General features: G+C 38.9%; 1 protein-coding gene across 2 annotated transcripts in view; it reads left to right on the top strand.

The window, feature by feature from the left end:
• Positions 1-26,787, top strand: part of pkn2a (protein kinase N2a) — a 131,847-nt gene that overhangs the window by 7,842 nt on the left and 97,218 nt on the right. The window contains exon 2 of one of the 2 annotated variants that reach the window (XM_061919875.1): positions 13,175-13,292. The exons of the other annotated variant lie outside the window; for it this stretch is intronic. Coding sequence (XP_061775859.1) covers positions 13,209-13,292 — 84 coding nt within the window. The 5' untranslated portion in view covers positions 13,175-13,208. The remainder of the gene's footprint in view (positions 1-13,174; positions 13,293-26,787) is intronic. 2 annotated transcript variants of the gene reach the window in all.

Raw genomic sequence — 26,787 nt, 5'->3', positions numbered from 1 at the left:
TTTTGTTTCACTACTTTTGGTTTGTTCTGTGTCATGTTTGTGTCTCCTCTCAATTGCTCTGTTTATTGCAGTTCTGAGTGTTGCTGGGTCAGGTTTGGTTTTGGAATTGGATTGCATTGTTATGGTATTGCTGTGTATTGTTTTGTTGGATTGATAAAAAATAAATAAATAAATAAATCGATTTTTCAAAAAATGAGAATCTATTCTGAATCGGACAACGTGAGAATCGCGAATTCGTATTCGAAACACTTTTTTCCCACACTCCTAAGTATCCTATGATTTTTGAAAAAAAAAAGTAATATCCAGTTTGATAAATGTGTTGATTATACGGTATTGAACCAAATTAAGACTCGCTTGAAGACAAAATTAATATTTTTAAATGTATCTTTACAAGGTGAGTTAAATCATGTGTTTTTGCTGCTCAACAGTTTGATGACTCTGTTTCATTCATCGCCATTATAATAACCCTTCTTTAGTGATCCGCTAAGACCGCTGTACACTTAAAAAAAAAAAAAGCTTAAAATTCACTGTCCTTAGAGAGACAAGAACACCTATGTCTTTTTTTATGGATTCTAACTAGGACTGGTCGATATAAATCGCGGGTTTGTTTCTGTGCGATAGAGAAAATGACTATATTGTGATATTCGAGTATACGTTCTCACGCAGTTGCTTTTAACTGCTGGCATTACACTACATGTTCTTCTCACTCTTTCTTGTCTCTCCTTCTCACAAACAGCAAGCGCACCTTCTTACATACGTCACATACGTATACGCCCTCGCGGAGCAGAGAGGTTGCGGCATGGGTAACGTTAGCTGTGGTAATACGAGAGAAAGAAGGTGCAAATCTGGTAACAAATGAAGGAAGAATTAATTCCCTAGAAAAACAGCAGGGGTCCATCGTCTGGCGGTGGTTTGGCTTCAAGTAGGGAATATGTCAAACAGACAACCATAATTTGTCAAGTGTGGGGCAAAAGCGTTGCTACAAAAAGTAGCATTACTGCTAATATGTAGCATCATTTGAAAAGTCACCTGCTGGAGAATGAAGAGTGCTTACTCCGCATGTCAACATCTCCATTCGGTGCCCCACCAACAAAATGCAGAGGCTGCCATTTCCACATTGACACCGTATGAAAAAAATAGTCAACAACTTAAGGAGATAACGTCCTTAGTAACCTACCACATACCGATTTAATTTCCTATCATGCAGCTCATTTTTATTTGACAGTTATTGAAATATCTTGTGACATCATGCACAAAAGTGCACTTTGTTTTAAACTGTTGTTGTGGTGTTCTGTACAAAAACTGCACTTTAATTTAGTGTTGTTTTGATATGTCATTTTGGGGACATCATGCACAAAAAGTGCACTCATGATTTGTTTTAAAATGTCTCTGACAATCTTGCACTTTCTGTTTTGTAAATGACATGAATGTTTGTGCCAATGCTTAATAACTGTTTAATAAATACAGTTTTGGTCAATTGACTTAGTTGTGATTTCCCTCTCTGCATGAAAGTTTAAAATGAGCATATATTAATGCAGTATGAGGGAGAATGTTTTATATAGACACATAGAATCATCATACAACTGTGATTATATGCATCAAGTGTTCATTCAAGGCTAAGGGAAAATATTGAGATATATATCGTGTATTGTGACATGGCCTAAAAATATCGCCCAGCCCTAATTCTAACTCGTAAATAAAAGTTAATAAAAATCAGTTTACAACAGAACCAATGGGAGCCATGATGTAATTTTGTCCACTCCGACCCTAAAGCCCAATAAATAACCTTCCAAAAAGTATCAACAATACTCCATTTAAATTGGGTGACCTGAATTTTAACCAAGTGTTAACGATATTGTTATTATAAGTGCTAATATTAAGGACCTACATCAGACCCGGGCAACTTAAGGCCCATGGGCCGCATGCAGCCTTTTAAGCTTTTCAATCTGACCCGGGCATTCCCAAATAATTTTTTTAGATCTTTATGATCAAAACTGTAGCTGCCGTCATGATGTGTAGTGATGTTTTCAAACGACCGTAAGTCTTGAACTATACAAAGTAATTCAATGGTTGGAATCTGCTCTTTTGCATGATATACCAGTTACTAGGGCTGTGAATCTTTGGGTGTCCCACGATTCGATTCAATATCGATTCTTGGAGTCACGATTCGGTAATATATAGATATTTTTGATTCGATTCTCGATTCAAAAACGATATTTTTCAGATTCAAAAGGATTCTGTATTCATTCAATACATAGGATTTCAGCAGGATCTACCCCAGTCTGCTGACATGCTAGCAGAGTAGTAGATTTAAAAAAAAAAAAAAAAAAGCTTTGAGAATTGTAAAGGACAATGTTTTATCAACTGATTGCAATAATGTAAATTGGTTTTAACTATTAAACGAACCAAAAATATGACTTATTTTATCTTTGTGAAAACATTGGACACAGTGTGTTGTCAAGCTTATGAGATGCGATGCAAGTGTAAACCACTGTGACACTATTGTTCTTTTTTATCATTTTTATAAATGTCTAATGATAATGACAATGAGGGATTTTGAATCACTGCTATATTGAAATTATAACTAATATTGATACTGTTGTTGATAATATTCATTTTTGTTTCATTACCTTTGGTTTGTTCTGTGTCGTGTTCGTCTCCTCTCAATTGCTCTGTTTATTGCAGTTCTGAGTGTTGCTGGGTCAGGTTTGGTTTTGGAATTGGATTGCATTGTTATTGTACTGCTGTGTAGTGGTTTGTTGGATTGATTAAAAAAAAAAAAAATTGATTTTTAAAAAATGAGAATCGATTCTGAATCGCACAACGTAAACGATTCGATTCGTATTCGAATCGATTTTTTCCCACACCCCTACCAGTTACTTTTGTAATCTAAGTCACAGCATCTCAGACGAGGCACCAAGCAGTTCTAAAGCTTAGCGATATATCAGATTCTAGGTGTTTTTTGTTTTTTTACCCTTCACGTTCATATTTCGCTTTTTGTTGCGTTCTGCTTGATTGCAAAATATGTCGATGGAGAGGGGGTGTGACATTCATATGTTGTCAATATTTTGTGTTTTATCGTTAATATTGTCAATCCCACATTCTTTATTTTCTTGTGTCTCATTCAGTAAAAGAATGTAAAATTCCACTCCGTTTTTTAAGGCGGTCTGTCATAAAAATTTTAGCATTCAATCAGACACATTTGTGAGTTTATGTATTAGTATTCCTAAAAATAGAAGATATATCGGCCACAGACCTATTTTTTTTTTCTAAATTTGGCCCCCTAGTCAAAATACTTGCCCAGGCCTGACCTACATTTAGCGGCGCATTGATCAGACCGAAGTAACTTCCTTCAGCTGCTGTGTTGACATCATTAGCTGGTGAGCTGCTTTCTCGCCTCGGAGCTTGTGAAAGTTAATTCTCAATCAGGGATGCCCAAAGTGGGGCGTGCGGGTCAATTTTGGCCCCTTGTGTTATTTAGTTTGGCCCACTATAGAATAGAATGGACTTTATTGTCATTAAATTTGCATATAACGAGATTAAAGACTCCAATTTAAGGTGCGGTAGTGGGAACAAATATTGGGTAAAATAAATAACACAAGGTGATAAAGGAAAAAACTAACAATTGAAATAAACAGACTACTATCCAATAAGATTAATAAGCAATCCTGTACAATATACAAAACACTACAGAAAATACAAAATAATGTACAATATACAGAACAAGACAAGAGTACCGAAGTAATAAATAAAAAATAATGAAGGTTGGCTACCTCATTTAATACACATCTTCTGACCTCTTTCAAGCTGTACGGTCATTGATGGCATGTCCGCAAGGCTGAACTGTAAAACAGTCAGTAGATTTTACTGTAAAAACCTGCCCACTGAGTCACCAGAAATGTACTATAAAATCATCAGTGGTTTACCATTGTACAGTAATGCACTGTAAAAACAGAGAACACGGATTTTACGGTAAAAAGGAGCTCCTCAGTCACCAGGATTTTTGTGTAAAAATAACAGTAGTACTGCTTTTGAATTTACAGTAAGTTGGTTTAAAGAAAACAACCATAGATTTCTCTCCGGGGGAAAAAACACTTGTCACTTAAGTCGCCAAAATGTTACAGTAAAAATAACAATGGTATTGTTTTTTAATTTACAGTAAAGCAGTGTAGTAAATGGCCATATATTTTACTGTTAAAAAGACTGGCAGCTGAGTCACCAAAATTTTAATGTGAAAACAGTGGTACAGTTTTTCAATTTACAGTAGGTTTGTGTAAAACACTGTACATTTTACAGTACAATTTTGGTGACTGAGCTGCCAGTTTGTTTTATACCATAAAAGCTATAAACATTTTTCATACACGTTAACCCTTAAACCTGGCAATTGCTATTTCATTACATTTATGGCTGTACAGTGGGTAAGGTGTGATTTTTTTCTTATCCTTTTACTTTTAGCGTGAGTAAAGAACTTACTACAGACTAGGCCTGGGCAATATATCGATATACTCGGTTTGTCTCTGTGCGATATACAAAATGACTATATCGTGATGTTTGAATATACGTTCTCACACAGTTGCTTTTAGCTGCGGGCATTACACTACATGCGTTTCCCACTCTTTCTTGTCACTCCTTCTCACAGAGACATAAACAAGCGCAACTTCTTACATACGTCACACGTGCAACGTCACACGCCTTCCCCGAGCATAGAGGTAGCTACATAGGTAACTTTAGCTGTGATGCTAACGGTGCGTTGCGAGTGGTAATACGTAATACTAATTGGTAATTGCAGTGAGAGCGATTCAGATGTTATTAGACACATTTCCTAGGATCATTCTGGAAAACCCCCTATCAGCCTATTGTTTTAGTGAGATTATACAGCACCCAAAGTCGGAGGGGTGTGGCCACGGGTGTATTGACGCCAGAGTCTCTCAGGGAAGTCACGCGCTGCAGCAGGACGAAGCTCCGCTGGTGTCTCCGGTAAGACCAAAATTTTCTCACCGAAAACTGCCGGTTGACATTTGGTCGGGATCCGTGTTCGCTTGACCGCTCTGATCCATAGTAAAGCTTCACATTAGGGAATTTTAAACAAGGAAACACCGGCTGTGTTTGTGTGGCTAAAGGATAAAAGCTTCCCACCTCCATCTTTCTACTTTGACTTCTCCATTATTAATTGAACAAATTGCAAAAGATTCAGCAACACAGATGTTCAGAATACTGTTTGATTATGCGATTAAAGCAGACTACTTATAGCTTGGATCGGGCTGGAAAATAATGTCCGCTACAACCCGATAACGTCAAACGCACGCGTCATCATACGAGTCATCATACCGCGACGTTTTCACCATGACACTTCGCGGGAAATTTAAAATTGCAATTTAGTAAACTAAAAAGGCCTCTATAAAAGTCCAACATTTTTCCCAGTCAGATTTGGACGACCATCTTTTGTCACACCTGCCAGCTTATCCCATTTCAGTCTTAACATGTCCAAACACGCATTTACCTCTGTGAACAAGTCATTACCTGTGGTTGTCCCTCTAATTGACTGCATGGCTGCCGGCTTCTTCATGATTTGAAAGTCTGCAGTTATCCCACGTAAGAAGATGAGCAGCTGGGCGGTGTCACGTCCATCGCAGCTTTCACCCAAAGCCAGCAAAAAACAGTCAAAGTCAGCCATTCTGTTCTTCAGCTGAAGCTCCATGTTTCCAGCGATGGTTTCAACCCGCCTCGTTACAGTGCGTCGGGAGAGTGACACGTTCTCAAATGCGCCCCTTTTCTCTCGGCATATCAGCGCAAGAGTCCAATAAGCACTCCTTAATAAACTCTCCGTCAGAAAACGCTTTACTTTTTCTGGCGATTTTTTTGGAAGAATTACGAAACTTGTCCTGAGGACTGCATCTCTGGGGGTCTGAAATTTGACAAAAAGTCCTTGTTGGGTTTTCAGTTTTACCGTCAACGCATCAGTCTCCCTTGCCCGCTCTTCATCAGACAGATTCCGGTATTTTTCTTCGTGCTTCGTCGGGTAGTGGCGATTCAAATTATATTCTTTAAACACAGCAACCTGTGTACCACAAATTCAGCACACGGCTTTACTTTTAATTTCTGTAAAGAAATACTTGGTAGTCCACGTCTTGTTGAAAACACGGCATTTGTCATCAACTTTTCCTTTTGTAGCGTGAGCTGACATCTCGGGGGTAACCGGGCATCACTTGTTGCTCTACACCTTCACAGGTTACACACGGACAGACGTCCATGAGTAACACTTTTCAGAATAAAAGCAGCACAGTTGTATTGCACGCACGACCAAAAATGTTTTTTAAAATGTATTTTGTAATTTGTAGGGGTGTAGCGGTACGTGCATTTGTATTAAACCGTTTCGGTATGGGGGTTTCGGTCTGGTTCGGAGGTGTATCGAACAAGTTTGTAAGCTAAAGTCTTAACAAGCTGCTCTGCTTTCTGCCTCTGTCCCACCCACACAACCATCTGATTGGTTACATACAAAACCAATCAGCAGTGCGTATTCAGAGCAATGTAACAGCCAATCAGCATTGCGTATTCAGAGAGCATGTAGTCAATGCTTCAGCGTCGAGCAGATATGTGTTTAGCATGTGAGCAGCGGACAGTGTACTCTCCCTAAATTATAAAAAACACCTCCCAGTCATAACTACTATTAACATCACTATGAGCCCGTTGACCTTCTAGAAACTTAAACTGCAGCTCAGCTCGCTCGCAGTTCTGGCTTGAGGTGAAGACTTATTAGCGTAACGTTAGCTCGTTTTGCTGTGTGTGTGTGTGTGTGCGTGTGTCAGGGATGAATAGTCTCCTATTGCTATTGTACTATTTTTTCAGCTATAGCTATATTAATCATTAGTAATGTAGCAGCCTAGTTTTGAATGGCAGGGTCCCTGCTATCACATGTTGACAAAAATATAACATTTACATAATAAAAGTCAACTACAGGCTTCTCAAATGCTGTAACAAATTAAGCACGATGAGTTGACTTGATACTGTTTAATGTTGCACTTTTTATATGTAGTAGAAAGGTTTTGTCATTTTATTTAATCAAAGCAACAACTTGAGGCAGTTTAATGTGGATTAACGTTGGCAGAATTATTATAGTGTTCCCAATGTTAAGAGGATAAAGCCATTGTTTACAAATTTGGTAAATAAATAACCAAAACTGTATATATTGTTGTTTTCTTACTGTACCGAAAATGAACCGAACCGTGACCTCTAAACAGAGGTACGTACCGAACCGAAATTTTTGTGTACCGTTAGACCCCTAGCAATTTGTGATTGCCGCTATTCACATTCACTCACAATCACGCACGCGCATACGTCCACATGGAAGTGATAAAAATAACGCTTTTAAAAAAAAAAGCAGCACCGTTGTATTGCACACTCGACATAGGTACTTTTTAAAATTTATTTTGTAATCTATGATTGGCCGCAAAATGCCCAGGTGTGGCGTAGTGGGTAGAGCTGAGGGTTGCAGGTTCGCTCCCCGCCTCTTGACATCCAAATCGCTGCCGTTGTGTCCTTGGGCAGGATGGGTGGTGGTCGGAGGGGCCGTAGGCACAAACTGGCAGCCTCTCTTCCATCAGTCTACCCCAGGGCAGCTGTGGCTACAAATGTAGCTTACCACCACCAGGTGTGAATGAATGATGAGTTCCCACTAGAGATGTCCGATAATGGCTTTTTTGACGATATCCGATATTCCGATATTGTCCAACTCTTAATTACTGATTCCGATATCAACCGATACCGATATATGCAGTCATGGAGTTAAGACATTATTCTGTCTAATTTTGTTGTGATGCCCCGCTGGATGCATTAAACAATGTAACAAGGTTTTCCAAAAAAAATCTACTCAAGTTATGGAAAAAAATGCCAACATGGCACTGCCATATTTATTATTGAAGTCACAAAGTGCATTATTTTTTTTAACATCCTCAAAACAGCAGCTTGGAATTTGGGACATGCTCTCCCTGAGAGAGCATGAGGAGATTGAGGTGGTCGGGGTTAGAGGGGGCAGGGTTAAGGTGGGGCGGTGCTGGGGTTAGCGGGGGGGTGTACATTGTAGTGTCCCGGAAGAGTTAGTTCTGCAAGGGATTCTGAGTATTTGTTCTGTCGTGTTTATGTTGTGTTACGGTGCGGATGTTCTCCCAAAATGTGTTTGTCATTCTTGTTTGGTGTGGGTTCACAGTGTGGTGCATATTTGTAACAGTGTTAAAGTTGTTTATACGGCCACCCTCAGTGTGACCTGTATGGCTGTTGACCAAGTATGCCTTGCATTCACTTGTGTGTGTGAAAAGCCGTAGATGTTATGTGATTGGGCCGGCATGCAAAGGCAGTGCCTTTGAGGTTAATTGGCGCTCTGTACTTCTCTGTATGTCCGTGTACCACTCCGTTCAGCGGCGTTTAAAAAATTCATAAATTTGACTTTTTGAAACTGATACCGATTAATTTCCCATATTACATTTTAGAGCATTTATCGGACGATAATATCAGCAGTCCGATATTATCGGACATCTCTACTAGCTACCCATTTGTCTGACCCTTGTACGGGAATACAAGAAAGTGTTTCCCCGTCATTTTATTTCCCAATTTCAATATTCAAACAGATTAACACAATGATAATAATCATGGATAACGCTCCGTTTTTTTGTTTTTGTTTTTCATTATCTCACCAAAAAATGTGGAAAATTGATTTTTACGTTTGAATATTTTCTATTCCACAAGAAAAACAGATGGCGGCAACCAAGACGGCCTGTCAATTATTACATGTCTTGGTCTCCACTGTTCTGTCAAACAGCTTGATGAAGAAGACTGTTTGAATACCAATCCTAATTGAACCTGGATATGTTCATGGTCACCTCAAACCTGTTCATTTGGCTGTTCATCTCTTTTAGAGAACAGCAAGCTGTGCAAAAAGTTTAGAGATGGTCAGGCATCAAATTAAGTTCACCTGTAGGGGTTATAGTACAATCTGGCTTTATCCTGAATTTTCATGTGAAAGCCAGAATAGCCCTTAACATTTTATGAGTACTGTAGCTGTTGCCAAAGCACTTCAGAGATCAAAGACACTGACGAGTGATAAAATGACAGCAAAAAGCATGCAAACTGACTGACATGCTTAAATCCCCTCTGTGAGTAGCAATGTGCTCAGCAGTCTCACGTACTGGCGCTAGGGCTGGGCGATATATCGATATACTCAATATGTTGCGGGTTTGTCTCTGTGCGATATAGAAAATTACTATATCGTGATATTCGTGTATCGTTCTCACGCAGTTGCTTTTAGCTGCGGGCATTACACTTCATGCGTTTCCCACTCTTTCTTGTCTCTCCTTCTCACAGAGACGTAAACCAAACGCACCTTCTTACATGTGTGACGTGTGCAACTTTACACGCTCCCGCGGAGCAGACAAGTAGCGTCATAGTAATGTTAGATGTGAGGTGCGGGTGGCAATACGTGAGAGAGAAAATGCGAATCTGGTACCAAATGGAGGAAGAATTAACTACCACGAAAAACAGTCCGGCGGTGGTTTGGCTTCAAGCGGAAATATGTTCTACATTCATGCGGCAAAACCGTTGCTACAAGTCGTAGCAGCACTGCTAATGTAGCATCATTTGAAAAGTCACCCGCTAGAGAATGAAGAGTGTTTGAAACTCTGCATGTCAACATCTCCGGCCGGTGCCACACCAACAAAATGCCCAAGCAACTATTTTCAGATCAACACCGTATGAAAAAAAAAAAGGCAACAACTGAAGGAGATAACGTCCGCAGGAACCTATTATGCAGCTCATTTTTATTCGACAGTTTTTGAAATATCTTGTGTGACATCATGCACAAAAGTGCACTTTATTTGTTTTTAACTATTGTAGTGGCGTTCTGTAAAAAATGTACACTTTAATTTAGTGTTGTTTTGATAGCTCGGTTGGTAGAGCGGCCGTGCCAGCAACTTGAGGGTTAAAGGTTCGATCCCCGCTTCCGCCATCCAAGTCAATGCCGTTGTGTCCTTGGGCAAGACACTTTACCCACCTGCTCCCAGTGCCACCCACACTGGTTTAATTGTAAGTTAGATATTGGGTTTCACTATGTAAAGCGCTTTGAGTCACTTGAGGAAAAAGCGCTATATGAATATAATTCACTTCACTTCATATGTCATCGTGGTGACATCATTCACAAAAGTGCACTAATAGCTTGTTTTAAAATGTCTTTGACAAGCTTGCACTTTTTGTTTTGGAAATGACATGAATGTTTGTGCCACTGCTTAATGACTGTTAAAAAATACAGTTTTGGTCAATTGACTTAGTTGTGTATTCCCTCTGTGCATGAAAGTTTAAAATGAGCATTTATTAATACAGTATGAAGAAGAATGTTTTAATGTAGACACATAGAATCATCATACTGCTGTGATTATATGCATCAAGTGTTCATTCAAGGCGAAGGCAAAATATTGTGATTTATGGTGTATTGTGACCTGGCCCAAAAATATGGAGATATTACTAAAAGGCCATATCGCCTACCCCTAGTATATGCACACGTCTACTGAGTTTTTGTGGCCTGAGGAGGGCCAGCCGACTGAGGGATGGAAGGCTACTGAGATAGGCATCATGCAGAAGGGAAGCAGGAGCATGATAACGGCCTCAAGTTTTCCATTGTCCTATTGTTTGAATGGAGCTCTTGTTATAAGACTTGGTGATTTGAAAATCTCACTGTTCTGGAGTCTTCCAACTAATGTTTGCCTTTGCACCCTCCCCCAACATCCTCTCGTACGTACTCCTTTGAAAGATCCGACAAGAAGGACATGAGTAGGAACCAGTTGTTGACCTTTTTTGTAAGAATAGTGTCATTCAATACAGACCCCTGACCGCACGTCGCGCAAGTCACTTAACGCTGTATATTTTTACCAGCTGTTAGAGCATGTGGCTGTTTGTTTTTTTTGCCGTGTGTCTGTGCTTGTGTGTGGCCCAATAGTAGTCATAAAGTTCTACACACTTTACCTGGACAATTTAATGACAGAAACAAATCTTTCATGGGATTGCATCCCGATTAAAGGTGTATTTGCAAAGGTTTAGATGCATGCTTATAAAGCGCCGGATCATGACAGAAGTCAATTGAGGAAGCCTTTTATTTGAAACATGTCTGCATCGTTTGCTTTCATTAAACAAGCTAAAAAAATAAGCATGTTTTTAGGAGTGCCCGTTTTGTCTTGTGCGTTTACATTTCTCCTCTGCTGTCTGTATTGCCCTCTGCCTAACAGGTTTTGACTTGGTAGATGTTGTCCTTGCGTCATGTGTGGCTTACGGAATGGGGGGATATTGCCTAAAATCTGTATTGTGATATATATTACAGCCTCCTGCGATAACGATCTATATCACAATATATTATTTAGCATGTAAATGATAAGAGAACCTTTAAAAAAAACAATGGGTTAAAAGATGAACAAAGCTGATACTGATAACCATTTTCAAGATCATTAAATGATTACATTTTGGATCACAGTTATAATCAGACACAGATGGCGGTGTAATGACATAACATATATTAAATATTACGATTTTTATATATTCCGTTGCCTTAAAGGAGGGCTCATATTTTAGGGCACCAAGGCAAACATTATTTTCTTTTGAGGCAGGGGCTCCAAAGCATGTATGTATGTATATATATGTATGTGTATATATATATATATATATATATATATATATATATATATATATATATATATATATATATACTGTGTGTGTGTGTGTGTGTGTGTATATATATATATATACATACATACATACAGTATGTATATAATGTGTGTATATATATATAATGTGTATATATATAATGTGTGTGTGTATATATATATATATACAATGTTTATATATGTATATATATAATATGTATAAAATAATGTATACGTATATATATAATGTATATATGTGTGTGTGTATATATATGTATGCATATGTATATATGTGTATGTATGTATATGTATATATGTGTATGTACTGTATATGTGTATATACATACATATATATATATATATATATGTATATGTATGTACTGTATATGTATATATATATATATGTATATAACATGGCAAATTATTGCATCCAGCACACCTTACAACAGTGGTAATAAAAGATGCAACCTATGCTTAAAAGAGAAACGGTTTATTATATATCACCCAGACCTGTCATCTCTCAACAAGCGCAGCAAAATCATATCAGCATGCCGTCACAGACGGAAACACATCCTAGGCAACACATGACCCAATCACCACCCCCCTACGCCTGCCTGTACCTACCCACTCTGTGCCCTATATAAACCATTGTATGTGAATGCTTCCATTAAAATCTCCTGACTATTTCGGTACGGTACGTACCTCGGTTTAGAGGTCACGGTTCGGTTCATTTTCGGTACAGTAAGAAAACAGCAAAATAAAAAATGTTTGGTTATTTATTTACCAAATTTGTAAACAATGTCATACACACAGGGTCCATTGCTAGGGTTAATGTGGTCAACATATATAAAATAAAAACTAAATAAGATAAGGCTCAGAATGGTTTCTTAACAAAACCTTTCTACATATAAAGTGATTTTTTTGATTGATTGAGACTTTTATGAGTAGGTTGCACAGTACAGTACATATTCCGTACAATTGACCACTACATGCTAACACCCCAATAAGTTTTTCAACTTGTTTAAGTCGGGGTCCATGTTAATCAACATTAAACTGCCTCAAGTTGTAAAAAAAATAACAAAACTTGTCTTCTACATATAAAAAGTGCAACATTAAACAGTTTCAAGTCAACTCAGCCTTAGATTAACTTTTCTTCCCCCCCCAGCCTGGCTAACTTGGCATGTTCCACCATAGAAGTGGGTCAAAATGTAGTTTTTAATGCAATATGGACTTAAATTTGTTTAGCCCTGCCTGACTCGCCAAGGAAAGGCTGCTTGAATGCGGTGGTGACGCTTCAAATGGGTTAGCATTTGTTATGAGAGTCGCGTATGTGTGTGTGTGGCCCTTTAATATGTGACGTCGGTGAGTGTGTGGGCGAGAGAGATGAGGGAGCGGTAGTGAGTGCGGGGACTGGCTAGTGTTTTGTTGGATTGGCTGTGTGCAAGACCTCAATAAAGCTACGATTTGCAACTAATCGCCGGACTCATAATTTACCCTAGAGTCCGGAGCTGTGGAGACCCACTGCTGGGTAGAATGAATGGTGTTGCCCCCGAGAATACATCAGCCCTGGAGGAGTGTCTCCCCTTCACGTTTTGTCACAAGCAGCTGCTGAACAATGTTGGCAAACCTCCATCCTCCATTGTTGTTTCGCGCAGCCAAAGTGTTCCCAAACGGGAGATCTTAACGAGGCAGGAGGGTCTTCCTGCTCTGGCTTTTACATGTTGTCTAAGCCCGGTCGCTGCTAACATGTGTACTCATTCGGTACACCTCCGAACCGAACCGAAACCCCCGTACCGAAACGGTTCAATACAAACACACGTACTGTTACACTCCTAATATATATATATATATATATATATATATATATATATATATATATATATTTATGTCTTGATTGGATTATCCAGAGAATAGTGCTCGATACCGTGGTAGAGAGCAATCTCCTGATGATTGAGGGAACCCCTCATGAAACGGATCTGTAGAGATGAAGTAGTCTTGTGATTTTTTCCCACACCTACACATATATATATATATATATATATATATATATATATATATATATATATATATATATATATATATATATATATATACACACATATATATATATACACACATATATATGTGTGTGTATATATACGCGCACACACACATATATATATATATATATATATATATATATATATATATATATATATATATATATATATATACATACACACATTGTGTGTGTGTGTGTGTGTATCTATTTATGTATGAGTGTATATTAGGGCTTCGAATCTTTGGGTGTCCCACGATTCGATTCAATATCGATTCTTGGGGTCACGATTCGATTCAAAATCAATTTTTTTTTTCTATTCGACACGATTCTGGATTCAAAAACGATTTTTTTCCCGATTTAAAAGGATTATCTATTCATTCAATACATAGGATTTCAGCAGGATCTACCTCAGTCTACTGACATGCTAGCAGAGTAGTAGATTTTTAAAAAAAAGCTTTTATAATTGTAAAGGACAATGTTTTATCAACTGATTGCAATAATGTAAATTTGTTATAACTATTAAACGAACCAAAAATATGACTTACCGTATTTCCTTAAATAGCTGCCGGGCATGTAATATGCGCCTGCCTTGAATTACTGCCAGGTAAAACTCGCTCACTAAATTAATAAGCGCATGCTTAATTTTACCGCCGGGTCAAATTCGTGATGTCACGAGTGACGCCTCCCCTGCCTTGATTTTCAAAATGCCCGTACTGTGTGTAAACCAGGGGTCTTGTTCCACAGCAATACAGATCACACTAATGGTTGTGATATAAAACAATTTTAACACTCTTACTAATATGCGCCACACTCAAATAAGAATAACAAACACATTTCTGGAGAGTATTGGCTCTGTGGCACATTATAAACGCAGCTCTGTGTCCATAAATGTGTTTGGTGTGGGTTCACAGAGTGTGGCGCATATTAGTAAGAGTTTTAAAGTTGTTTATATCACAACCATCAGTGTAAAAGGTATGGCTGTTGACCAAGTGTGCATTGCAATCCCGTATAAGAAGCAGCGTAACGCATGCGTCCAGCTGGCACGCAGACAGCATGGTGTAAAAGTGGGCGCGATGACATGCTGTAGAGCAGTGGTCCCCAACCACTGGGCCGCGGACGCAGAATTATTTTTTATTATTATTATATTTTTATCACACTCAAATTATTACTGCATGCCATTGATGAGCGCAAGGGTGAGAAGAGGTTTCAAAATTATTAGCGCCTGCTTACTTTTACTGCATGCTTTGAATAAGCGCAGGAGTGAGAAGAGGTTTTAAATTAATTAACGCCCCGGCGGCTATTTAAGGAAATACGGTATTTTATCTTTGTGAAAACATTGGACACAGTGTGTTAATATAAATGATAAATGGGTTGTACTTGTATAGCGCTTTTCTACCTTCAAGGTACTCAAAGCGCTTTGACAGTACTTCCACATTTACCCATTCACACACACATTCACACACTGATGGAGGGAGCTGCCATGCAAGGCGCCAACCAGCACCCATCAGGAGCAAGGGTTAAGTGTCTTGCTCAGGACACAACGGACGTGACGAGGTTGGTACTAGGTGGGATTTGAACCAGGGACCCTCGGGTTGCGCACGGCCACTCTTCCACTGCGCAACGCCGTCCCTGTTGTCAAGCAAATGAGATGCGATGCAAGTGTAAACCACTGTGACACTATTTTTTTTTTTTTTTTCATTTTTGATAAATGTCTAATGATAATGTCAATGAGGGATTTTTAATCACTGCTATGCTGAAATTATAACTAATATTGATACTGTTGTTGATAATATTCATTTTTGTTTCACTACTTTTTGTTTGTGTCTCCTCTCAATTGCTCTGTTTATTGCAGTTCTGAGTGTCGCTGGGTCAGGTTTGGTTTTGGAATTGGATTGCATTGTTATGGTATTGCTGTGTATTGTTTTGTTGGATTGATTAAAAATAAATAAATAAATAAAAAAATCAATTTTTTTAAAAATGAGAATCGATTCTCAATCGCACAACGTGGGAATTGTGATTCAAATTCAATTCGATTTTTTCCCACACCCCTAATATGTGTATATATATATATATATATATATATATATATGTCTTGATTATCCAGAGAATAGTGCTCGATACCGTGGTAGACCGCAATATGTAGGTGTGGGAAAAATCACAAGACTACATCATCTCTACAGAACTGTTTCATGAGGGGTTCCCTCAATCATCAGGAGATCTCCTGATGATTGAGGGAACCCCTCATGAAACATTTCTATAGAGATGAAGTAGTTTTGTGATTTTCCCACACCTATATATATATATATATATATATATATATATATATATATATATATATGTATGTGTGTGTGTATATATATATATATATATTTATATATATGTGTGTGTGTATATATATATATATATATATATATATATATATGTGTGTGTATGTATATATATATATATATATATATATATATATATATATTTTGTGTGTGTGTGTATTTATATATAAACTTTCTCAGGGAAGTTCATCTATATGCTCATCGGGTTCTGGACCTGACTGCAGTTTTTTCGTCGTAACCAACTTAAATGGGCAAATGCTCACATTCGATGGTGTCTGGGATGTTTAATAGGTGTTCTATTTACGGATCAATCCCGGTTTTTACTGTTTAGGGCAGACACTGTGTGTGACGTCGTGTGGGAGAGCCTTTTGCTGAAGTCAACGTTGTGAATCGGGTGTCCCACGGTGGAGTTTGGGGTTATGGTATGGAAAGGCGTATGTTATGGACAACGAACACAAGTGCATATTATTGAAGGCTTTTTAAATATACAAGAGCCTGAGGCACATTGTTGTGCCATTCACCCGAGACCATCACCTCATGTTGCAGCATGACAATGCACGGCCCCATGTTGCAAGGATCTGTACACAATTACTAGAAGCTGAAGTAATCCCAGTTTTTTCAGGGGATGCACTGCGTGTGGCAAATGGTGGTCACGCCAGATACTGACTGCTTTTCTGACTCCCCCCAGTTCCCCAATAGAGCCAAACTGCACATTTCAGAGTGGCCTAAGGCACAGATGTGCAATAATCATGCTGTTTAATCAGCATCTGGATATGCCACACCTGTGAGGTGGGATGGATTATCTTGGCATAAAAGATAAAACAAGAGGTGGAACCAATCCTGCAAATGAGTTTGGTCTTTTGTTCTTTTATAGTGTTTATATAGTTTGATGTCAAATTAAAACACAAACCGATTTTACTAGCTGATTTAATTCCGCCTTATCTGATTGCCCTTTCATGGATTTCCGTGTATTGTGGTGCAGTAAAATAGACCTTTCTGGGTGTCCTCCTTCCAGCTGGGCAAATACAGCTCCAGTACTGCAAATACGTTTTTCAGGCCTGTGAGCTTAAGAGCAAAGCTGCCTTTTTGTTCCGCCAATCTTCTTAGTTCCTGGAGTTGTGACCTCTATTTCACCTATGAATCATCAGAATGACTCTCGATCAGGAAGTATGCAAACTCCAGTTTCCTCTGAGGTGAGCGTCTATAGTTGTAAGTTTTCCTCAATGGCGTGTCAACAGTATCGGTGCACGGTACCCTACCAAACTTGTTTTCCTGCCCTCAAACATCAAGATGTATGTATGCATCGGTCAATGATTACAGGGTTTACAATAGATAACGTATAACTGAAACGATAAGCCTGCAATTTGTATGACTGGTCAAGTTGAACAATGTAAACCTAAGTAAATGGCAACGCCAAGAGTTCTAACTTTTTGCATTTTTTTAGTTTTTAGTTTGGGAAGTCGTCATTGTTTCAAACAACATGGTCAACCTCCACTTTTGCTTTATTCACACTACCTGTCAAATTCCCATAATTTTCCCTGCATTTTTGTCCATCCACCCAGCTAGATTCTACACCTTCTGACTTTGCTGGACTGGTTGCCAATCAATCACAGATGTATTGACAAACAACCATTCACTCAGTTTCGCATTGGAAACCACGCTGGCTGCACGCAAGTAAGCGAGTCAGCCACTAGATCAGGGGTGTCAAACTCAAATACAGAGTGGGCCAAAATTTAAAACTGAACAAAGCCGCGGGCCAAGGTTGAACAAATTAACCTTTTAATAGGGACCCAAACAAGTTTTGCATTGAATATTGAACAAGCGAGACTTATATGACTTTATAGTGACATGCAAAATCGAGTTTCAAATAATACTAATGATTTAAAAATAGCAATGACATATCAAATCAAATTTAAATAGAAATTGAATGCCTCTTTTCTATTTGCAGCCTTCTCAGGTAAATATCAAAATAAACTTTTCCCACAGGCTAATAATAAGTTTGTATATTGTAGCGTCCAGGAAGAGGTAGTGCTGCAAGGCTTTCTGTGTATTTGTTCTGTTGTGTTTATGTTGTGTTACAGTGCGGATGTTCTCCCGAAATTTGCTTGTCATTTTCGTTTAGTGTTGGTTCACAGTGTGGCACATATTTGTAACAGTCTTAAAGTTGTTTATACGGTCACGCTCAGTGTGACCTGTATGGCTGTTGACCAAGCTTGCATTGCATTAGCTTGTGTGTGTGTGTGTGTGTGTGTGTGTAAAAGCCACACATATCATGTGACTAGACCGGCACGCTGTTTCTACGTAGGAAAAGCGGACGTGACGAAAGGTTTTAAAGGACGCTTGAGGCAGTGCTTTTAAGGCACGCCCCCAATATTGTTGTCCAGGGGGGAATCGGGAGAAATCTGGGAGAATGGTTGCCCCCTGGTGATTTTCGGGAGGGGCACTGAAATTTGCGAGTCTCCTTGGAAAATCGGGGGTGAGGGTTAGCAAGTATGAGTATTAGCGGTGAATGCGGTGTTACAGCTACACTGCCGCTGTATAATACCGGCGGGCCAACTCTAATGTTAATTTGATATTGCCTCAAGGGCCAAATGAAAATACACGGCGGGTCAAATTTGGCCCGCGGGCCAGAGTTTGACACCCATGCACTAGATCTTCAGCGACTCCACCCTGTTGTGTTGAGAACAATTGTTGCTCTAAGACAAATAGTTTATTGGTCACACCAGGCACTGGCAAGGACTTCGCCCTGTCGCTATGTGAATGTCTCTCTTTGTTTCAGTGTAAAAAAACACAAACAAATAAAGCCCAGGTCTAATTTTACAACTTTAATGCATCATTTTTATGGCATCTTATGACTGTGAAGAATGAATAGTGAATTGTGTTTATATAGCGCTTTTCTCCAGTGACTCAAAGCAGTGAAACCCAATATCTAAGTTACATTTAAACCAGTGTGGGTGGCACTGGGAGCAGGTGGGTAAAGTGTCTTGCCCAAGGACACAACGGCAGTGACTAGGATGGCAGAAGCGGGAATCGAACCAGCAACCCTCAAGTTGCTGGCACGGCCACTCTACCAACCGAGCTATGCCGCCCAATAGAGGCTAGGTTCTTGCTAACTCAATTCAACAGACAAGTTTTTTTCTCCAGACAACATTTTTATATTCCCACCAGGCATGGGCAAATGGGTACATCCATCCATCCATCCATTCATTTTCTACCGCTTATTCCCTTTGGGTCCCGGGGGGCGCTGGTGCCTATCTTGGCTACAATCGGGCGGAGGGCGGAGTACACCCTGGACAAGTCGCCACCTCATCGCAGGGCCAACACAGATAGAAAGACAAAATTCACACTCTGTAATTGAGACAAAATGGAGTGCATTACTTGACTGCAACCATCACGGGTGCTGATGGTTATTCTGATCTAGTTTTTGGCTTGAAGAAGAACAGGACTAGGGTTGCACAGGGTTGGAAACTTTCCAGAAATTTACCACGGGAAGTTAAGCACGGGTACAGGGCTGGGCGATATGGCCTTTTTTTAATGTCGATATTTTTAGGCCACATCACGATACACGATATAGAGAAAATTAGCATCACGGCAAACGTAGAAATATTTTCGGTTCATTACGAGACTGTGGTGGTACATAAACCTAGCTAGCTAGAGATATTGGTCCCAAAATCATTTAACAAGTACAGGAACAGCCAGCTAGCTTAAGTGGAAGTCTGCTGGAGTAGTCTACAATCATACAGTAACAAACAATTACACCTCTATTAAACTTAAATACCATGGATCAAATATTTTTACCCCATTTATATCATCAAGACTTACCTGACTGGATGAAGTCCTTGGGCTCAAATACTAGTGTGGCCTCAATAGCCCTGCTGTAGTGTGTAGGATGCATGGAATTATCTGTGCATGTGATGGAAGAATGGACTGTACATGTTATGGAGGAATGCACAGCTAAGGGTTGAAATTCTACTGAATTTGCATTAAATCAGGTTGTTTTAGCTAATGATGCTGCAAGATCTAGCATGTTGCATTCAATGTTTATTTCCCGTTAATTCCCATGGAAAGTTTCCAACTTTGAATATTCCCATAATTTTGCAACCCTAAACAGGAGATAAGCTTCCTTGAAAGTTAGGCTACATTAACACAAGTCTGCCAGTTTCTGTTCTAGGGCTGGGCAATAAAGCGATCTCAGACACGTAATTGATATCAATAAAAAATGCCCTCGATAAAACGTTCAATTTTTTTTTTATACATTGGAAGAAACCAGAAATTGCTAAGCAAGGTTGGTTGCATGAACAAAGGCATTTGCTTTGTGGTAACTGAGCAATGCAGGAAGTGATCACTGATCAGTGGTAGTGACACACTAACAGCCAATCATGTAACCGTATCAACTATCAAGTTTGGTTGCACCATCGTGTTGTCTCATGGTTGATTCTTTGCATTGAGTGAGGAGAGAAACCAAAATGAGTGTTTGCAGAGAGCGAATACATTTTTGTTAAAAAAAGGAAAATTCACCTCTACAGTGTTGCTATTTTTTTTATTTAATTTTTTTAAACGAACGCTCACACAGAGCACACTGCTGAGCCGCAACTTCCTGGCACTAAACATATAGAAAATGGTTCTTCACAGGTTTCTCTGTTTACTTTTTCACAATTTGCAATATTTTTGTTACACTTTTATTAAAGGGGAACATTATCACAATTTCAAAAGGGTTAAAAACAATAAAAATCAGTTCCCAGTGGCTTGTTGTATTTTTTGAATTTTTTTTCAAAATTTTACCGGTCACGGAATATCCCTAAATAAAGTTTTAAAGTGCCTTATTTTCGCTATCTTCGAAACCACTATCCATTTACCTGTGACGTCATACAGTGCTGCCAATACAAACAACATGGCGGTTGCCACAGCAAGATATAGCGACAGTAGCTCGGATTCAGACTCGGATTTCGGCAGTTTAAGCGATTCAACAGATTACGCATGTATTGAAACAGATGGTCGTAGTATGGAGGCAGATAGCGAAAACGAAATTGAAGAAGAAACTGAAGCTATTGAGCGAATAGCTATTGACGCTATTCGCCCATAGCGTGGGTGTACCTAATGAAGTGGCCCATAGCATGGCTGCCTTATTAGCATCGCCGGTAAAATGTGCGGACCAAACGATCAGGACTTTCGCATCTTGTGACACTGGAGCAACTTAAATCCGTCGATTGGTAAGTGTTTGTTTCGCATTAAATGTAGGTATCTAGTTTCAAATGTACATACAGCTAGTGTAAATAGCATGTTAGCATCGATTAGCGTGCATGTTAGCATCGATTAGCTGGCAGTCATGCCGTGACCAAATATGTCTGATTAGCACATAAGTCAACAACATCAACAAAACTCACCTTTGTGATTTCGTTTACTTAATCGTTGCAAATGCATCTGCAGGTTATCCATACATCTCTGTGCCATGTCTGTCTTAGCATCGCCGGTCAAATGTGAAGACACTCTGGTACATTCAATGGGGGTCTGGCGGCAGATTTCTTGCCAGTGATGCAACTTGAATCCCTCCCTGTTAGTGTTGTTACACCCTCCGACAACACACCGACGAGGCATGATGTCTCCAAAGTTCCAAAAAATAGTCGAAAAAACAGAAAACAACAGAGCTGAGACCCGGTGTTTGTAATGTGAAAATGAAAATGGCGGGTGTGTTACCTCGGTGACGTCACGTTCTGACGTCATCACTAAAAGACCGATAAACAGAAAGGCGTTTAATTTGCCAAAATTCACCCATTTAGAGTTCGGAAACCGGTTAAAAAAATACATGGTCTTTTTTCTGCAACATCAAGGTATATATTGACGCTTGCATAGGTTTGGTGATAATGTTCCCCTTTAAGCATTTCTCACGTATTCCTTATTTTCGCACCTTTATTTTAAGAGATTATTCAGTGTTTCCCACAGGTCACACCACTATGTAGTGGTGTGGTCGGGCGGCGGGGGGGGGGAAGGGTGGCAGCGGCGGCAGCGATGACCAAGAAGAACGCGGAGTTGGAATATAATTACAACACTTTATGTACATATTTATATAATATTTACATATTTATATAATACGTAACTACAAGCGCCATTCACAGACAGAGTCCCATTGCTTTTATGAGCGGTCGAGCGAGTCAAAAGCCAAAAATAAAATTATATATATATATATATATATATATATATATATATATATATAAAATTAATTTTATTTTTTTGTGGCAGCCGTAATTCTTTCGTGGCGGGCCGCCACAAATAAATGAATGTGTGGGAAACCCTGTTATTGTTAAAGGGGAACATCACTTTTTTTTTTTTATTTTGTTCAGTCATTATGAAAGACATGACAACAAATGGATTTCTTTTAATGCATTGTAAATATCAGATAAACATAAATAAAAGTCCGCTCACAGTAGAGCCAATGGGGGCTCCTCTATTCCACCCATAAAACCCAATAAATAACCATCCAAAAAACGCCAACAATACGCCATTAACATCTGCTGACTTCAATATTAACCAAATTAATGATATTGTTATGTGTGGAGTTTGCATGTTCTCCCCGTGACTGCGTGGGTTCCCTCCGGGTAGTCCGGCTTCCTCCCACCACTAAAAACATGAACCTGGGGATAGGTTGATTGGCAACACTAAATTGGCCCTAGTGTGTGAATGTTGTCTGTCTATCTGTGTTGGCCCTGTGATGAAGTGGCGACTTGTCCAGGGTGTAACCCGCCTTCCGCCCGAACGCAGCTGAGATCGGCTCCAGCTTCCCCCGCGGCCCCGAAAGGGACAAGCGGTAGAAAATGGAAGGATGGGTTATTATAAACGCTAACACAGACAAACTATTTATAGCTGCTGTGTGTTCACAAGCGTGTGCGCCAATGTTGACGTCATCGACTGATCAGCTGCTTCCTCATTTCCTTGCTCGTAAAACTTTTATTCTAGAACATAACGAATGTCTCTCACTTGGACAGTAAAAGGAAGAAGACGTAGTCTAACAAGTTGATACTCTTTGACAGCCAATTTACGACATGAAAGACGCTTGGTTTCAACTTCAGCTTCGCAAGGATTGTGAGTGATTCTTCATCTAAATGGGAATAATAAATATCGTAGCAGTCGGAATCGTAATGTCAGCAGACTGTCACTACATTACATATATATTTACATCATGTGTATTAAAACTTTAATGGAGGTGTTTGCATGTTTTTAAGGGCTTTATGGGCAGAACAGAGGGGCTCCTACAGGCTTCCTTGTAAGCGGACTTTTGATCAAATGTATTTAATATTTACAATTTGGGCTGGTTGATATGGCTTTTTATTAATATCTCGATATTTTTCGGCAATGTCACAATACACGATATATATCGCAATATTTTTGCCTTATCCTTGAATGAACACCTGATGCATATAATCACAGCAGTATGATGATTCTATGTGTCTGCATTAAAACATTCTTTTTCATACTACATTAATATATGCTACTTTTAACATTTCATGCAGAGATGGAATTCACAACTAAGTCAGTTTAGCAAAACTGTATTTATTAAACAGTTAAGCAGTGGCACAAACATTCATGTCATTTCCAAAACAGAAAGTGCAAGATTGTCATAGACATTTTAAAACAAGCTATTAGTGTACTTTTGTGCATTGTCACTAAGATGACATATCAAAACAACACTAAATTAAAGTGCACTTTTTGTACACAACGCCACTACAATAGTTAAAAACAAACAAAGTGCACTTTTGTGCGTGATGTCGCACAAGATATTTCAATAACTGTCAAATAAAAATGAGCTGCATAATAAGAAATCAAAGAAAGTATGTCCTTCGTTCTGTGGTAGGTTTCTGCGGACGTTATCTACTTCTGTTGTTGATTTTTTTTTGTACGGTGTAGATGTGGAAATTGTTGCTTCGGCATTTTGTGGGTGTGGCACCGAACAGAGATGTCGATGTGCAGTTTCAAGCACTCTTCATTCTTTAGCGAATGACTTTTCAAATGATGCTACAAATTAGCAGTGCTGCTATTTTTTGTAGCAACGCTTTTGCCGCATAATTGTTCAACAAACTCCCGCTTGACGCCAAACCACTGCCAGACGATACACTGTGTGCTTTTTGCAAGATGTCACTAAGATGACACATCAAAACAAAACTAAATTAAAAGTGCAATTTTTGCACAGAACACCACTACAATAGTTTAAAACAAATAAAGTGCACTTTTGTGCATGATGTCACAAAAGATATTTCAATAACTGTCAAATTAAAATTAGCTGTAAAATAGGAAATCGAAAAGAATATGCCCTTCGTTCTGTGGTAGGTTCCTGCGGACGTTATCTCCTTCTTATGTTTTTTTTTTTTTTTCCATACGGTGTAGATGTGGAAATTGTTGCTTCGGCATTTTGTGGGTGTGGCACCAAACGGAGATGTTGACAGGCAGTAGCGGCTGACTTTTCAAATGATGCCACAAATTAGCAGTGCTGCTACTTTTTGTAGCAACGCTTTTGCTGCATAATTGTTCAACATATTCCCGCTTGAAGCCCAACCACCGCCAGGCGATGCACCCCATGCTGTTTTTCTTGGGAATTTATTCTTCCCCCATTTGTTACCAGATTCGTACCTTCTCTCTCTCGTATTACCCCTCGCAACGCACCGCTAGCACCACAGCTACTGTTGCCAATGCTGCTACCTCTGTGCTCGGGGAGGACGTGTGACGTTGCACGCGTGACATATGTAAGAAGATTTTCGCTTGTTTTAAGTCTCTGTGAGAAGGAGACAAGAAAGAGTGGGAAACGCACGCAGCTAAAAGCAACTGCGTGAGAACGTATACTCGAATATCACGATATAGTCATTTTCTATATTGCACAGGGACAAACCCGCGATATATTGATATATCGCCCAGCCCTATTTAGAATGCATAGAAAAATACATCTGTCATCATGTCTATCATAATGATGATTTTGAACAATAAGGCACAATTCCAAAAAAGTGCACTTCCCCTTTAAGGGTTCAATGTAATTTTAGAATATTGTTTACATTGAGTGTTTTCCATGGTTGTGTTGGCGTTTCTTTTCCTCGCTGCCTTGACAGCTAAGGGGTTTATATAATCAGAGTAAGGTTGCATTTGAATAAAAAGGTTTATATATTCATGTTCAGCTGATGGGAGATGATAGGAATACGATAACAACAAAACATGATACCACACGACGACTGCCACAACGTCTTATGTTCTTGTGAGGACCATTTAGCGTGACAGCACAACATGCATGGGTCCGTTTGGTCATCGGATCTCAAAATGGACTTGGCTGAAAATGAAGATGCTAGGGACCTGTTGTTTTTATCAAATCTCATTGTGTCTCATTGGAAATTAATTCGGCAAACTATCCAGACCCACATCTCTCGCCACCTGAACAGTTTTTTTCCCCCCGGCCATCAGGCACATTAACAATAACAAGATCTGATAGCTCAGTCGCAGCTCTATTTATTACCTATTCTGTATTATATGTTTTATGTTGCACGATTGCACCAAGAAAAATTCCTAGTTTGTGAGCCCGTACTCAAACAATGGCAATAAAAACTGTTCTGATTCTGATACAATATATATTATTTTCGATGGGTCAGGAAAATAACAAAAATTTACGATATTGACTGATGAATAAAACACATATGTCGTGATACGGTTTTCAGACATATCGCACAGCCTTGTCTGTTCTATATGACATTGGTGTTAAAAAAGGAGTTGAGAAATATCCATTGAGATTAGGGCTGGGCGATATGGCCTTTTTTTAATATCTCGATATTTTTAGGCCATATCGCGATACACGATGTATATCTCGATATTTTGCCTTGGCCTTGAATTAACACTTGATACATATAATCACAGCCGTATGATGATTCTAGGTGTCTACATTAAATCATTCTTCTTCATACTGCATTAATATATGCTCATTTTAAACTTTTATGCAGAGAAGGAAATCACAACTAAGTCAATTGACCAAAAGTGTATTTATTAAACAGTTATTAAGCAGTAACACAAACGTTCATGTAATTTCCAAAACAGAAAGTGCAAGAATGTCAGAGACATTTTAAGTGTCAAATAAAAATGAGCTGCATAATACGAAATCAAATAGTGTTCGTCCTTTGCTATGTGGTAGGTTACTACGGACGTTATTAAATTCTGTTGTTGACTATTTTTTTCATAGTGTTGATCTGGAAATGTTTGCCTCGGCATTTTGATGGTGTTGGCGTATGACACCGAATGGAGATGTTGACCAGCGGAGTAATCACTCTTCATTCTCTAGCAGGTGACTTTTGAAATGATGCTACATATTAGCTGTAATGTTACTTTTTGTAGCAACACTTTTGCTCCACACTTGACAAATTGTGGTTGTCTGTTTGACATAATCCCACTTGAAGCCAAACCACCGCCAGACGTTTTTCTTGGGAATTACAAAACCCGTTTCCATATGAGTTGGGAAATTGTGTTAGATGTAAATATAAACGGAATACAATGATTTTCAAATCATTTTCAACCCACATTCAATTGAATATGCTACAAAGACAACATATTTGATGTTCAAACTGATAAACATTTTTTTTTTTGTGCAAAAAATCATTAACTTTAGAATTTGTTGCCAACAACACGTGACAAAGAAGTTGGGAAAGGTGGCAATAAATACTGATAAAGTTGAGGAATGATCATCAAACACTTATTTGGAACATCCCACAGGTGTGCAGGCTAATTG

This window comes from Nerophis ophidion, linkage group LG14 (genome assembly GCF_033978795.1).
Source record: "Nerophis ophidion isolate RoL-2023_Sa linkage group LG14, RoL_Noph_v1.0, whole genome shotgun sequence".
In the NCBI taxonomy this organism is placed as follows: Eukaryota; Metazoa; Chordata; class Actinopteri; order Syngnathiformes; family Syngnathidae; genus Nerophis; species Nerophis ophidion.
The sequence above is the reverse complement of the archived record's forward strand: the minus strand, read 5'-3'. Positions and strand labels throughout refer to the sequence as shown.